Consider the following 14,433-nt stretch of genomic DNA (forward strand, 5'->3'; position numbering starts at 1 on the left):
CATTTTCTATCCTTTTTCCTTACGAAAGGAGAAATGTTGACAAGATTATATGTTTGAAGTAAATAGAGTTTTTCAAAACTTTTTAAAGCATATAGACAATACAGGGTGAAAACTTAAATCTCGTTCCCATGTTCCATCTATGATACACTCCAACCCGCCAATGACGGCTCCACTCAGGGTAAGGGACGTGGCCTTCATGTGGACAAGGCCTGTGAGCTGCGCACACTAGATTTCATAACGACGGCTCTTCCGTTTTACCTGCATTTTGCAGAAATACTGTTCAAGAAAGCTAATGATGACCTGATTTTTCAAAAATAATGAACATTCCAAAGATTTTAATCTTGTTTTATATGTATGTTTACATAACCTCTCCCCCTTTCTCTCTTACAACATGTATGTATCTCCACATTTATAGTGTGATGATATTGAAAGGAACAAACATGCAGAATCTTACTGTCCAGGAAATTCTTTAAGCAACTGCTGCCCTAGTCACAGCTGTCTGTCTGGCAGTGAGGCCCCCAAGGCTGTTTTCCATAAGAGCATGTGTGTAGGAAATAAAATATTTTCTTTGATCTACAACCTGGAAATTGAACTAAATGACAGATGCCTGGATGGAGATGACCCAGAAATGCAGGTCCTGCTCAGCTTGGCTCTGGTGGCCAGTTCCCTTGCTGACCGTGTAACTCGTTCAGATCAAATAGCATTCGTACAAAGTCGATGCTCAGTAGATGTTTGCGCATAGATCCCTACGGTGAGAATCTCATCACATTACTTGTCCTCAAAATCCTCGTTTACTTCCACACATAAACGATATTGTGCCATGAAAGGGCCAAATGTTTATCTAGCGCAGAAATGGCCCAGGAGCTGCTGAAGGTCTGGGGAAGCAATAGGTGTCCTACCCTCAGAGGATCCAGTGGGAGAAAGACATATCCAAATGCACAAACACAAAACTGCCAACTGTGATGGGTGTCCGGAGCTGAGGGGTGCACTGTGAGGTGCGTGGCGAACTCTCCTAGGACAGGACCTTGGACTGAAATCTAGAGGTTGAATAGAAATCAACTAGGCTAAAAGGACAGGACACCAATGCCCATAAAGACTGAATGAAACCACAAAAGCTGTACAATCAACACTAATAAAAGAGAAAAATGGTAATTGGTGTACGAGCTACCCTTTTCATTAGCTAATCAGGGCTATATGCAAATTAACTGCCAACTAAGATTGGCAGTTAACTGCCAACAAGATGGCGGTTAATTTGCATATGTAGGCACAATGCAGGGAGGCGAAAGGGAAAGCAGGAAGAAGCCCCCTGCCACTGACAGTGATCGGAAACCCAGGGGGGAGCTAAGAGCTGGGGGGCAGGGCAAAGGCGGCCCTGGGGCCGCCTTTGCCCTGCCCCCCAGCCATGATCGGAGAATCAGGCGCCTTTGCCGCCCTGGTCAGTGATAGCAGGAAGTAGGGGTGGAGCCAGCGATGGGAGCTGGGCACGGTCGAAGCTGGCAGTCCCGGGAGCTAGGGGTCCCTTGCCTGGGCCTAAAGCGAAGCCCACGATCGTGGGGCCGCTGCAGCTGCGGGTCCCTGCTGCCCGGGCCGGATGCCTCAGCCAGAGACATTCTGCAGGGGCAGGGGCAGAGCCCACGCAATCGCGGCGCCCCCGCTGCCACTGCAGGTCCCAGCTGCCTGGGCCGGATGCCTAGGCCAGAGGCATCAGGCCTGGGCAAGGGGCCGATCCTGCGATTGGAGGGTGATGGAGGTCAACGCCTGAGGGCTCCCAGTATGTGAGAGGGGGCAGGCTGGGCTGAGGGACACTCCCCCCCACACACACACCCAGTGCACGAATTTCGTGCACCGGGCCCCTAGTCCTATATAATAAAAGGCTAATATGCAAATCAACCAAACAGCAGAACAACCGGTCGCTATGATGCACACTGACCACCAGGGAGCAGACGCTCAATGCAGGAGCTGCCCCTGGTGGTCAGTGTGCTCCCATAGGGGGAGCACTACTCAGCCAGAAGCCCTGAGCTGGGCTCATGGCTGGGGAGCGCAGCGGTGGTGGTGGGAGCCTCTCCCGCCTCCGCGGTAATTGGACATCCCCCAAGGGCTCCCGGACTGTTAGAGGGCGCAGGCCAGGCTGAGGGACCCCTCCCTGCCCCGCGCGCCCCAGTGCATGAATTTCATGCACCGGGTCTCTAGTTTATATATATAAAAGGCTAAGTGACTGACCGTCCGCCCGTCTGACCAACCAACCAGTACATATGACACACACTGGAAATTTAAAAATAAATGTTGACTTGCGCATGGGCGATACATGTAAAGCTCTCGCTGGTGCCAATCACACACATGTGTTTCGATCTGTCATTGTCGATCATGAATTTGGTTGCTTTTGTTGACATTCAACATGAACCACATTGCAATTTATTCATCGACCACCCAACCAACTGACTGGTAGACATGGCGCACACTGGCAATTTAAAAATAACTGCTGACTCACGCATGCGTGATACATATAAAGTGCTCACTGGTTCCAATCGCATGTGTGGTTTAATTTTATATACTAGTGGCCCGATGCACAAAACTCGTGCAAGGAGCTTGGCCCTCATAGCCCCGGTGGCTGCCTCTGCCCTCACAGCCGCGGCTTCATCTGAAAGGTCGTCTGGAAGGTCATTTGGCTGTCCGGTCTAATTAGCATATTACACTTTCATTATTATAGATGTTATATATACTATTTTGACATGTAATTTGTTGCAGTAACGTTCTTACCACACAAATCTTTCTTCTGATTAATTTCCTTTCAATGTGCACAAATCCATGCACCAGGCCACTAGTGTTTATATACAGGTGGGTGCTCATCAGTTGAATAACAAAAACAGAAACTAGTGATACAGTTTGGAAACACAGATACCATGCCTGTTTTTTAAAAAATGTGAATGAGTGGCGAACTCTTTCCGCTAACATATGATGTAAATTGTGGCATGCGCACCAGTTTCCGCTGCCTCATTATGTGAGTTAGGCAGCTGCCGGCATCGCCGAGAGCAGTTAGCATCCCATTAAACGTACACACTGCAGGTAAATGTGAATGACGGTGGTTTTCATACTTCTCCTTCTGTACATAGCGGACACCCAAAAGCAATGACTGCTGGTTAATAAAGTTTCATGGAGGAATTTAATACTGTATGGCTAATACATATAATAATGATTGAGATGATGGTAAGAGTATCATTTCTATACCAGCTTATTTTATTTTTAAACAATTTTTTAATTTAGTGAAATTAAGTGATGTTATAATTTTATTTACAAGAGAAATGAGTCTCAGAACATGAGGTGATGTTGCCGAGGGGGCACGGCTGGAAGGCAGCACCCTCTGCACAGGCCCCACCTCATCAGATCCTGCCCCGCTGCCTGCCCTCCCGACCCAGCAGAACCGGGACAAACCATCCTTCACTCTGCCGCATCAGGCACACCCATGCTGCCCGCACCCGCACTCCCGCAGCCACACTGCCTCACCGGCACCCACACTGCCTCACCCACACTGCCTCACCTGCACTGCTGCACTGGCATCCACACTGCCTCACCTGCACTGCTGCACTGGCATCCACACTGCCGCACCCACACTGCCTCACCCACACTGCTTCACCCACACTGCCTCACCCGCACTGTTGCACTGGCATCCACACTGCCGCACCCACACTGCCTCACCCACACTGCTTCACCCACACTGCCTCACCTGCACTGCTGCACTGGCACCCACACTGCCTCACCCACACTGCCTCACCTGCACTGCTGCACTGGCACCCACACTGCCTCACCCACACTGCCTCACCTGCACTGCTGCACTGGCACCCACACTGCCTCACCCACACTGCCTCACCTGCACTGCTGCACTGGCATCCACACTGCCTCACCCACACTGCCTCACCCGCACTGCTTCACCGGCACTGCCTCACCGGCACCCGCACTGCCTCACCCACACTTCCTCACCCGCACTGCCTCACCCGCACTGCCTCACCGGCACCCACACTGCCTCACCCGCACTGCCTCACCGGCACCCACACTGCCTCACCCGCACTGCCTCACCCACACTGCCTCACCCGCACTGCCTCACCCGCACTGCCTCACCCACAATGCCTCACCGGCACCCACACTGCCTCACCCACATTGCCCCACCGGCACCCACACTGCCTCACCCACACTGCCTCACTGGCACCCACACTGCCTCACCCGCACTGCCTCACCGGCACTCTCACTGCCTCACCCGCACTGCCTCACCAGCACCCACACTGCCTCACCCGCACTGCTTCACCCACACTGCCTCACCCGCAATGCCTCACCCGCACTGCCTCACTGGCACCCGCACTGCCTCACCCGCACTGCTTCACCCGCACTTCTTCACTGGCACCCACACTGCCGCACCCACACTGCTGCACTGGCACCCACACTGCTGCACTGGCACCCACACTGCCGCACCCGCACTGCCTCACCGGCACCCACACTGCCTCACCCACACTGCCTCACCCGCACTGCCTCACCGGCACCCACACTGCCTCACCCACACTGCCTCACCCGCACTGCTTCACCCACACTGCCTCACCCGCAATGCCTCACCGGCACTGCCTCACTGGCACCCGCACTGCCTCACCCGCACTTCTTCACTGGCACCCACACTGCCGCACCCGCACTACTGCACTGGCACCCGACTGCCGCACCCACACTGCTGCACTGGCACCCACACTGCCGCACCCGCACTGCTGCACTGGCACCCGACTGCCGCACCCACACTGCCTCACCCACACTGCCTCACCCGCACTGCCTCACCCGCACTGCCTCACCGGCACCCGCACTGCCTCACCCGCACTGCTGCACTGGCACTCACACTGCCGCACCCACACTGCCTCACCCACACTGCCTCACCCGCACTGCCTCACCCGCACTGCCTCACCGGCACCCGCACTGCCTCACCCGCACTGCTGCACTGGCACTCACACTGCCGCACCCACACTGCCGGCACCAGTGCGAGCTAAGGCTGCCCGGGCCTTCCTTCTCTCCCCTTCCCCCTCCCCCCTCCTCCCTTTCCCCTTCTCTCCTTTCTTCCTTGCTAGTAGGGCTGATAACCTCTTTAGCTTTTACTCAGTGAGAGCCTGATGCCCAGGAAGCCTTTCATCTCTGAAGCATTACTTCACCACCTCAGGCTTGACCACTAAGGGGACACGTCAGCTACATGCACTTGAAGCCCCTGTACTACTTAAATACCCACCAATGTGACTAAAGCCGGCAATCATGAAGCCGGGATAAAAAGTATTTCCCAGGCTCCAACTTTCCGTTAAGTATAGGAAACACCACCCTGTCTCCCGGTAGAACATGACATAACCCTAAGAAGTCGCTGCGAATAAGACAGTCCTGTCTAGAATGTGAAAGCGTGAGAAGACGCGGGCCGTACAGCTGACGGCACGACAGCAAGAGGCTGTGAAGGGTCGCCTCCCCGCGGCCCTCGCTGCTGCGGCGTCTGCCCAGGGAGGCCGCACACCCACCAGGCCCTGCAGCGCCGCGCACCTCCTGCAGTCGCTAAAGTTAAACTGAGGCAGAGGGCTTCCTTTTTTATTCTTGTTTCTCCTGAAGTTATTCTCATTTAACAAAAAATAAAGATTTACAAGAATAACTCTGTGTAAGCTCGGTGCATTAGCTTCTAACGTGTAACTGAAGCCCTAGCGGGTCTGGCTCAGTGGATAGAGCATCAGCCTGTGGACTGCAGGGTCCCAGGTTCGATTCCCGGTCAGGGCACATGCCCGGGTTGCAGGCTCAACCTCCAGTAGGGGGCGTGCAAGAGGCAGCCAATCCATGATTCTCTCTCATCATTGATGTTTCTCTCTCTCCCTCTCCAGTCCTCTCTAAAATCAATAAAAATATATATAAAAATAAACTCACTTAAAATTGGGTTCTAATGACCTTTGCCCTGACAGACAGGAATGTCCTGCACCCCTGCAGTTAACCCCGTCGGAAAAGGGGCACCATTCTGCTCTGGGCGCCTGCCTTCCCCGGGGCTTTTCCAGGCTGCACAAACGGGGCCCTTCCGGGGTACAGCCGTCTCTACAGGAACTGCACGCGTTGCTGTCTGCTCAGTGCGATGCTCAGGCCCTGCTTCTATGCGAGGCCAGCATCTCTCCCGGCTACGGTGACGCCTGCACAGCCTGGGCGGAAGCAGACACTGAGTATGGAAAGCGGCCTGGGCCTCTGAGGCTGCACCTCAACAATACTGAGCGTCACGGCTCCTTTAAGCTCTTTACAGGACAGAGCACCTGCCCGATCCGCTCACTTCAGAGCCCACGTGTCAGAAAGCGAAGCCTGAGCCGCCTGCACACACGCACAGGCTCGCCGCCTGCACATGCTCTTTGCGTGGATAATACACTTGGGGGCTCCTTTTAAAAAATATTTTTCTTGACCTCAGAGAGAGAGGGAGAGGAAGAGAGAGGGAGAGAGAGAGGGGGGAGAGAGAAACATCAGTGATGAGAGGGAATCACGGACCAGCTGCCTCCTGCACACCCCCACTGGGGATGAGCCCACAACCCGGGCCTGTGCCCTGATGGGAATCGAACGGTGACCTCCTGGTTCCGAGGTCGATGCTCAGCCACCGAGCCACGCCGGCCGGGCCACTCGGGATTTCTTACACTAAAGTAGAGCGTAGAGGGAACGCCTTTGGTCGGGCTGTGCAATAATAACGTGAAGGGCGTGTGATGAGTACGTGGTCTCCATGCTGTTTGCCCAAGGAAGAGTGAAGACGGAGGGTAGGCAGCAGGCCGGTATGACTCCTAGGTGATAGGCCATCGGAGCCAGAGTTCTCCCTGGCAATGGCGGCCCGAGGCCACGGCGCAGGCACAGTGAGCACCTAACTGGAGTCGCCTCCTGGCTCCAGTCCCCTGTCCCCTGGTTACTCCTGTGCTTTGGAGAAAGTGGTCAGTTCACTGGTTTCTGAAATGTCTTCCTTCTTGTGCTGCTCCACTCTTCATGACGAGTGTGGCCTCTCTCATTCCCATGTGGTGGAAGGCCCCTGTGGCCTCTCTCATCCCCATGTGGTGGAAGGCGCCTGTGGCCTCTCTCATTCCCATGTGGTGGAAGGCCCCTGTGGCCTCTCTCATCCCCATGTGGTGGAAGGCGCCTGTGGCCTCTCTCATTCCCATGTGGTGGAAGGCGCCTGGGACCTCTCGGGTGATTTCTTTGCCCACGGAGAGGTGAACAGTTGTGTCTGTGGTCACATAAAGTATGAAACACGATAGCCAAAACGGTAAAGATGGTTACTTCACCAGCGACATGCCCTGCAACAGACCACTGCTGAGGAGGTGGATAAGATTCCTGTGCTGGGAATACTAGCTAAGAGGCCTGAACCCCGTGGGATCAGCCAGCGTCAGCAGTTTGGCTCATCTTTGCCGCTTAAATGTCCATCTGGGCCTGATGAGTGTGCATTTACTCCACCGGACCTCCACCTACTGTGTGCCCAGCCCTCTGGTTGCCCAGCCTGCTGCGTGCCCAGCCGCCACCAGGTTCTGATGCTCTTTGCCCTCCAGGACTGCGCAGTGGCCTGGAGTCCAGGACTTCCAGGAGGTGTAGGAGGGACACAGAGACAGCGCGCAAGCCTGCCGGAGCATGAGGCCACTGTTGGAACCACCAGCAGAAGGACCACCAGCCACATATTTATCCAGATAAAAGCCCAACCAGCTCATTCAAGCCACCGTGTCAGGGGCTTGGACTGGACTTTGAGTGCCAGCAGCACCACGACTCGCCAGCCATAGAGTCGCTGCCTCCATAAAACCGCTAACACAACTGCACAAGCTGCCGTCTCCCCAAGAGGATGAAGGATACAGACCAACCCGAGAGGCGGCAGTTTCGTTCCTGCGAGTGTTACCCACGGCGTGAGCTCTGCAGAGCCAGGCTGGCCTGTCCAGCAGGCCTGGCCAGGAGTGAGGCACGAGCAAGCCCCACTGCAGGTGACGGGGGGCAGGGAGCCCCACACCGGTGTGATGACAGGGCTGGGTTTATTCTCGGACAGCCTTTGCCTCTTTTGTCAACCCCGCCCGCCAGGTCTTTGACATCCTGCCTTTCTTCCCAATGGCATCGTCCTCATATCTACTGATTCTATCGGGACAGGAACAATCACTGAGGGTAAAGACTTTAAACATCCTTCCTAACAGGACAATGTCTTTATTAAGTTGTGATGAGGAACTGGCCTGCACCTGAACCCCAGCCGAGGGCACCCTCAGCAGAGCCTTCTCACACTGGGAAGTGACTGCCTGTCCATTTTCCAGGTCCCGGGCAAGAGGCTCTCCCACGCCCAGGCTGGGGCCTTGCAGAGAGCGAGGGAGGGACGGAAACCAAGGGACGGAACGTCTTGGTGAAGTGCCTCTGCACTAACCTGATTCCACGCGAACGGAAATGGCTTTGACTGTGCGGTCCGTTTGTGATCTAAATGCACACAGACATTCCCAACCCAGTCGCAGATGGAGTGAAGCCCCGCCACCCAGTTTCTAGGTGACATGACTCAATTGCATGTACAGTTAGATGCATACAATTGTCCAAAATGCGACGATTTCCCATCTTAAAGAAAATGCGAAACTAAATGAAGTCTAATCTTCACTCCTCTGCGCTGGAAATCTACACCATTTCTACCTCAGTTCTTAAAATACAGCATCAGAAATACAATCATGGGTACAGAACAAAGAAGCTTATCAGCTAGCCAGGTAGTTACGTGGAGTATTTCATAGTTAATTATATTGAACGTGGGCACAGGTTTCACTTAAAACACATACCAACAAAGTACCATTTCCGGAAAATGAAATATGAACCATGGAGACACAGGCATGCGCTCAGCAGCACACATCTCCAAGCAAGGCTCGCAGGGCGCGCTCCAATCACAACCGCTGGGTGAGGTGTATTTTATAGGCCGCTGCTAACACAATGACATGCTTCAAAAGGTTCCGTTAAACAAGAACCAAAACTTTAAAAAGAAAAGTGTGATGTACTAAGTAAATCCTTTTAATCGATGCCAAATCAGGAAATCTTAAAGGGTATCTTTTCTAAATTGCAGTAACAATGGCAATATTAGTCAGTCAAGGAAGGAAGGCCTAACGTTTCACTAGACATAAAAATAAGCAAGTCACTTACTGCAGAGAAACACACATTTAAATGCTATTCGAACTGTAAATGGTGTGGCCACTCTGGAAAATGCTGGAAGTGAACAATCATGTACCAGGAGCCAGCAGTTTACTTGCAGGCACCAACTGGAGAGAAGGGGTGTGTCCACAGGACAACTTGCACAAGAACAGGGGCAGAGGCTGCATTCACAGCCCAGGTGTCCCCGCGAGAGCAGATAAGCAGGCAGCCACAGTGAACCACTGGGCAGCAGTGAAGAAGGGACGGCCACCCCTGCAGCCACCGTGTCCCCCCTCATCGGCTGAGTGAGGGACTGACGTGGTGCAGGGTGCATCCTCTGGGTGGGGCCTCAACTAGGAAAACCAACCTGGGGGACCAATCAGAACAATGGCCCAGGGGGGCTGTGGGAGGGGAGGCTGCTGGGGGAGCACGCGGTGCCGGTGCCATTGTGCATAACGGGCGTGGCTTACACAGTGCGTGCGTCTGCCAAGGGTCAGTGAACCGTTTACTGAAGATACGTGCCTTCACGGTGAGTGAATCGCGCCTCAGAAGGAAAAGGGATCTGTAAGCAAATATTAACTCCGGCGGTGGTGCGCCTGCTGAGGTACTCAGAGGGAGTGCGCTGACATCTGCCGTCTGCTTTGGAACACGTCACATAGATGGACTGTGGACCGAGGCTCAGTATGTGGTCCAACCAGTCCAGCTGAGCGTGCGCGGGGGACCTCGGAGCAGCTCTCGCCGCAGCTCGGCCACTTTCCCCGCCCTGCGCCGTGGTTTAGGGAGCTGAGGAGCGTTGCATACGGTTCTGGGGCCATCGGTCCTGAGTGTCCTTCTGCACGGAAGGCTGGCTTCTGGGAACAGCCTCGTGCCTCCTCCCTGCCCTGCGCACCCCCATCCCCCTCGACTCCCCGAAAGGAGAAAGGGCAGCGCTCCCACTCACAGGAGAGCGAAAGGAGAGGAAAGCCATGTCCACACGGCCCGTCTTGCTTCTCTTTCTTCCCTGAAGTGACTTAAGCAGGCCCCTCCTCCCTTCCCCATGCCACATACCCCCCACCAGCTGGCCTGCCCGAGACAGGTACGAATCTTCTCTCTCGCAGATGCTCCGCCCCTTGCTCAGGGGCTGCTGCGTGCACATTAGCCCAGCCGGCCTCCAAGGACCATTCCGGCCAAGCGGAGGTTTAAATTGAGGAGAGAATCTGAGGCTCCTGCCTTTAGCGCAGCAAAAGGAACCTAGGTTCAGCCTGGCTTAGGGGAGCACTGCTCCAGCCGGAAGTACGGCTGTTCTTCCCCCCAGACCCCCACCAGCTCTGCTCCAGGGCCTGTGCCTCTGTGTGCGGGTGGGTGTCCACCGGGGGCACAGCAGGAGGAATGGCGGCCTGGAGGGTGACGTGTGGACCACAGGCCCACCAGCAGCGCCCTAGAATCGGAACTTTAAACAGCCCCCCTTTTGTGCTTCCCCCACTTGCCCATGCACTCAGGACACCCTTCCGAGGGGAAGCATGCAGATGTATGTGCTCCTGCTTCCCCATCTCGCGGACTGGGCAGCACTGCTGGGCGTCTGGCCCAGGGACTGGTGAGCAGGTGCAGTCAGACAGGGCCTTGGGCTCTGCTATCTCCCCCCAGAACCCCAGAGAGCGGCCCTGCACTGGGGACTAAGGGCCTCACGGGCGGGTGTGGGGCTCACGTGCACGGTTCCAACAGGCCAGAAAGCGACCGGCCACCCGTGCTTGGCATGCAGGATGCCTGCAACGCAGCCTGTCAGCTGTGTGTTTTCCTAACCAGCAGCGGTTGAGTGGCGACGTGTTTTTGCACTACACATGTTCCAGTTTCCGTTTCCAATACAAGATGCCGCCTAAGAAGACAGCGCAACAGGCAGACCGCCCGGACGCGCAGGTGGCTGCACTGCTGCTCCCTCACCCTTACCTCGTTGGAAGGCACTGTGGCGAAGGGCGTGATGACGGCGGCCAAGGGGACCTGGGCCTGCTTGGCCATGTCTGCCGTGCACGGGAAGCAGTAGGTCGTGCAGCGGATGTAGCGAGGACTGGCGTTGCCTGAAAGAGTGAGAGGCACCCAAAAGGTCAGCTCTGAAACCGGGAGGTGAGCACATGGAGGGGCTTCTGGGTAAGGCATGGCCTGTGTGCCAGAAGGACTGTGCAATTCCACCATCCAGCCTCTAGGGGCACTGCGGCTGCTCGCACACCGCCACCCTCAGCAGACAGAGGGTTCTCACTGCTGTTCCCACACCATGGCAGACCCCAGGGCGCTGAGAGCAAAGGCACAGAGCAGCACCCTCCCGCCTTCCAGCCGCTCCCCCGCTGCAGAGCGCTGAGCATCTGGGCCACGTCCTGTCAGCAGGTGACACTTCCTCAATATGATTCCATTTGATTATGATAGTTTTAAACTGAAAATCAAATCTAGAAATGAAAATTCTACTGGCAATAGAAATGTGTTTTAAAGCACTTCAATCTATTTTTCATATACATTATGTTTCCTGACCAATTCTATTTATTTCATGGCATGACAAATACTTTGAATCTCTAGAATAACTTTCCTAAAATAAAATTTGAAATTAAATTATTAAATCTGTAATAGACTGTGGTGAAGAGAGCGCCACCCTCAGACATGTGCTGCGTGGTGGCCCCGAGGAGGACACAGACGAGGTTCACCCCACAGAGGAGTCGTGGCCTCGGAAGGCGAGAAGTGCTGTGGGGGTGCCACCTGGCTCAGGACGGCGCCTGCGTTTTAAACGGTCGCCGCGGGGCCTCAGGGAAAAGTACCAGTGAGCAAAGCCTCCGAGGAGGCGAGGGGCTCCCAGGCCGGCACCTGGGCAGCTGTCAGTTCTCATTTGTTACCGAGGGTGGGTGATGCTGGGGCACAGAGGCGAGAGGAGCCTGGATTCGTGTGCAGGTGTGCAAGGAGCAGGTGTGCAGGTGTGCAATGTGTGCAGGTGTGAGAGGTGTGTGAGGTGTGCAAGGAGTGAAAGTGTGCAGGTGTGCGATGCGTGCAGGTGTGAGAGGTGTGCAAGGAGTGAAAGTGTGCAGGTGTGTAATGCGTGCAGGTGTGAGAGGTGTGCGAGGTGTGCAAGAAGTGCAAGTGTGCAGGTGTGCGATGTGTGCAGGTGTGAGAGGTGTGCGAGGAGTGAAAGTGTGCAGGTGTGCGATGTGTGCAAGTGTGAGAGGTGTGCGAGGTGTGCAAGGAGTGAAAGTGTGAGGTGTGTGATGCGTGCAGGTGTGAGAAGTGTGCAAGGAGTGAAAGTGTGCAGGTGTGCAAGGAGTGCAAGTGTGCAGGTGTGCGATGCGTGCAGGTGTGAGAGGTGTGCGAGGAGTGCAAGTGTGCAGGTGTGCGAGGCATAAAGGTGTGTGAGGCGTGGGAGGCTCCCACGAAGCCCCTCTATCCCAGCTGCTGCCTGGACAGCGCTGAGGACAGCTCGGAGGATAGACCTGGAGGAGGGGAGACCCCCACCTGGACCCTGGCTGGCTCCACAACCCTGAGAGGACACAAAATGCTGTTCACACACGGACACTATACTTCTGGGGCTGAGTAGGTGACCCATTCAAGCAGCATATCGTCATCGGAGTGTCCGACCTCATCAGGGTGCACTGTCACTGCCATAAACAACAGGACACTCTGTTCCTGGAAGGACCAGCCCCGCCCCAGGCTGCCGGGTGGACTGTGACAGCAGACATGGCAGGCAGTGACAGCTCAGCGCTCCTCATCCTCGCTGACCAGAGGGAGCACAGCCCCAGAATCTTAAAGGAGCTGCTGTAAAGGCGCGGCTGGCGGGAACGCGGCCCGCCGACATCTCCAGCGTCAATGCCCTACGCTCTGCCCACGCCGCCCTGCAGGTCCGTGCAGTGAGGAAGGTGACAGAGGAGGGCCCGAGCGAATACACCCGTCGGCGAGCATACAGAGCCCTCCGAGACTGCGATGGTGCACTGCCCTCACCCGGAGCGAGACCTCGCTGACAGCCCCACCTCCGTACTTGGGTGACTGACACTGTGCTCCTGCTCTCTGTGTGACCTCCTTCTCACGGGGCACCCTGCGGTGAGCACAGCGTTGCAGGGGAAACTGAGGCTGGAGTGTAAGTACCAACGTGGTTCACACGTACAGTGATGTGGCCAGACCACTGAGCCCTGTCCCCTCTCAGGCTCTGCAGATGCGGACAGGTCTTCACAGAATCACCTGTATAGACGTTCCATCAGTGAAGGCGGGACTGAAGGGATCAGTGCACGAGCTTAAAAATCATGCTGCGAGCCCGGCTGGCATGGCTCAGTGGTTGAGCGTCAACCTATGAACCAGGAGGTCACGGTTCGATTCCCAGTTAGGGCACACGCTTGGGTTGCAGGATCAATCCCTAGTGTGGGGCGTGCAGGAGGCAGCTGATCCATGATTCTCTCTCATCATTGATGTTTCTCTCTCTCCCTTCCTTTCTGAAATAAAAATATATTAAAAAAATAATAAGACTGCTGTGAAAATTGTAAAACCTCAATCAGAACTACGGTTGCGAGTACATACCTTGATCTTGCACCACGCAGTCCGTGGTGACCAGGGGCGGGACCTGGCCTCTGGTGCTGGTGGCATACACCTGCCCCCCTCTGGTGGCCCGGTCGTTCTCAATCACCTGGATCTGATCAAGAAGACGGCAAGAGCAAGTCAGTCATGTCCTCTCCACATGCTCGCCCCACTGCTCCACAAAGGCGGGCTCACTGCGGAGCAAATTCTCCTTAGCGACCACCAGGCCGTACGCCCCGCCCATGTTGGCTCTCACAGTGTGAGACCAGCAGCTTCCAAACTCTGTTCTCAATGCTCTGAGCTCTGACCCAACCCTCCAGAGAACTTTATTTTTATTCAATTTGTTTACTGGGACATAGATAAACATTTTTTAAAAATCTGGTAGGAAAATAAATTGAAAATAACTTTTTAAAGAAAATAATTTTTGCAATTAAAGAAAAGTCTAGAAGGCTAAAAATGAGTGTAGACGAAAGGATTTACAACATACAACCCAAACAAGCCTTAAGTTCCTCCTCAAATCCCCCTTGGCCTTCAGCACCCTCTGGCCCCCTCCCCCCTGCTCCCTGAGACGTGAGACAAACAGTGTCCTGGGTGGGGTTCCCACAGGGCACAAGTCAGAAGGGAACACAAGTCCCTAAATTGTGTCGCTTCGTTTGGAAACATCAGAAATTCCTCTAAGAAAACATTTCATGATGAAAAACTGAGGGACAAACATCGTCTTCCTGTTGTATTTGCTTTGGGCTGACAACAATGAGCAGGGGCTGCTGTGTGGACCAGACAAACAAGAGG

General features: G+C 54.9%; 1 protein-coding gene across 1 annotated transcript in view; it reads right to left on the reverse strand.

The window, feature by feature from the left end:
- Positions 1 to 14,433, reverse strand: part of SEC24D (SEC24 homolog D, COPII coat complex component) — a 70,372-nt gene that overhangs the window by 34,364 nt on the left and 21,575 nt on the right. Inside the window, exons 7-8 of the mRNA XM_059695567.1 lie at positions 13,648 to 13,759; positions 11,056 to 11,183 (exon numbers count right to left, since the gene is read on the reverse strand). Of these exons, the coding sequence (XP_059551550.1) occupies positions 11,056 to 11,183; positions 13,648 to 13,759 (240 nt within the window). The remainder of the gene's footprint in view (positions 1 to 11,055; positions 11,184 to 13,647; positions 13,760 to 14,433) is intronic.

Source organism: Myotis daubentonii, chromosome 5, assembly GCF_963259705.1.
Source record: "Myotis daubentonii chromosome 5, mMyoDau2.1, whole genome shotgun sequence".
Lineage (NCBI taxonomy): Eukaryota > Metazoa > Chordata > Mammalia > Chiroptera > Vespertilionidae > Myotis > Myotis daubentonii.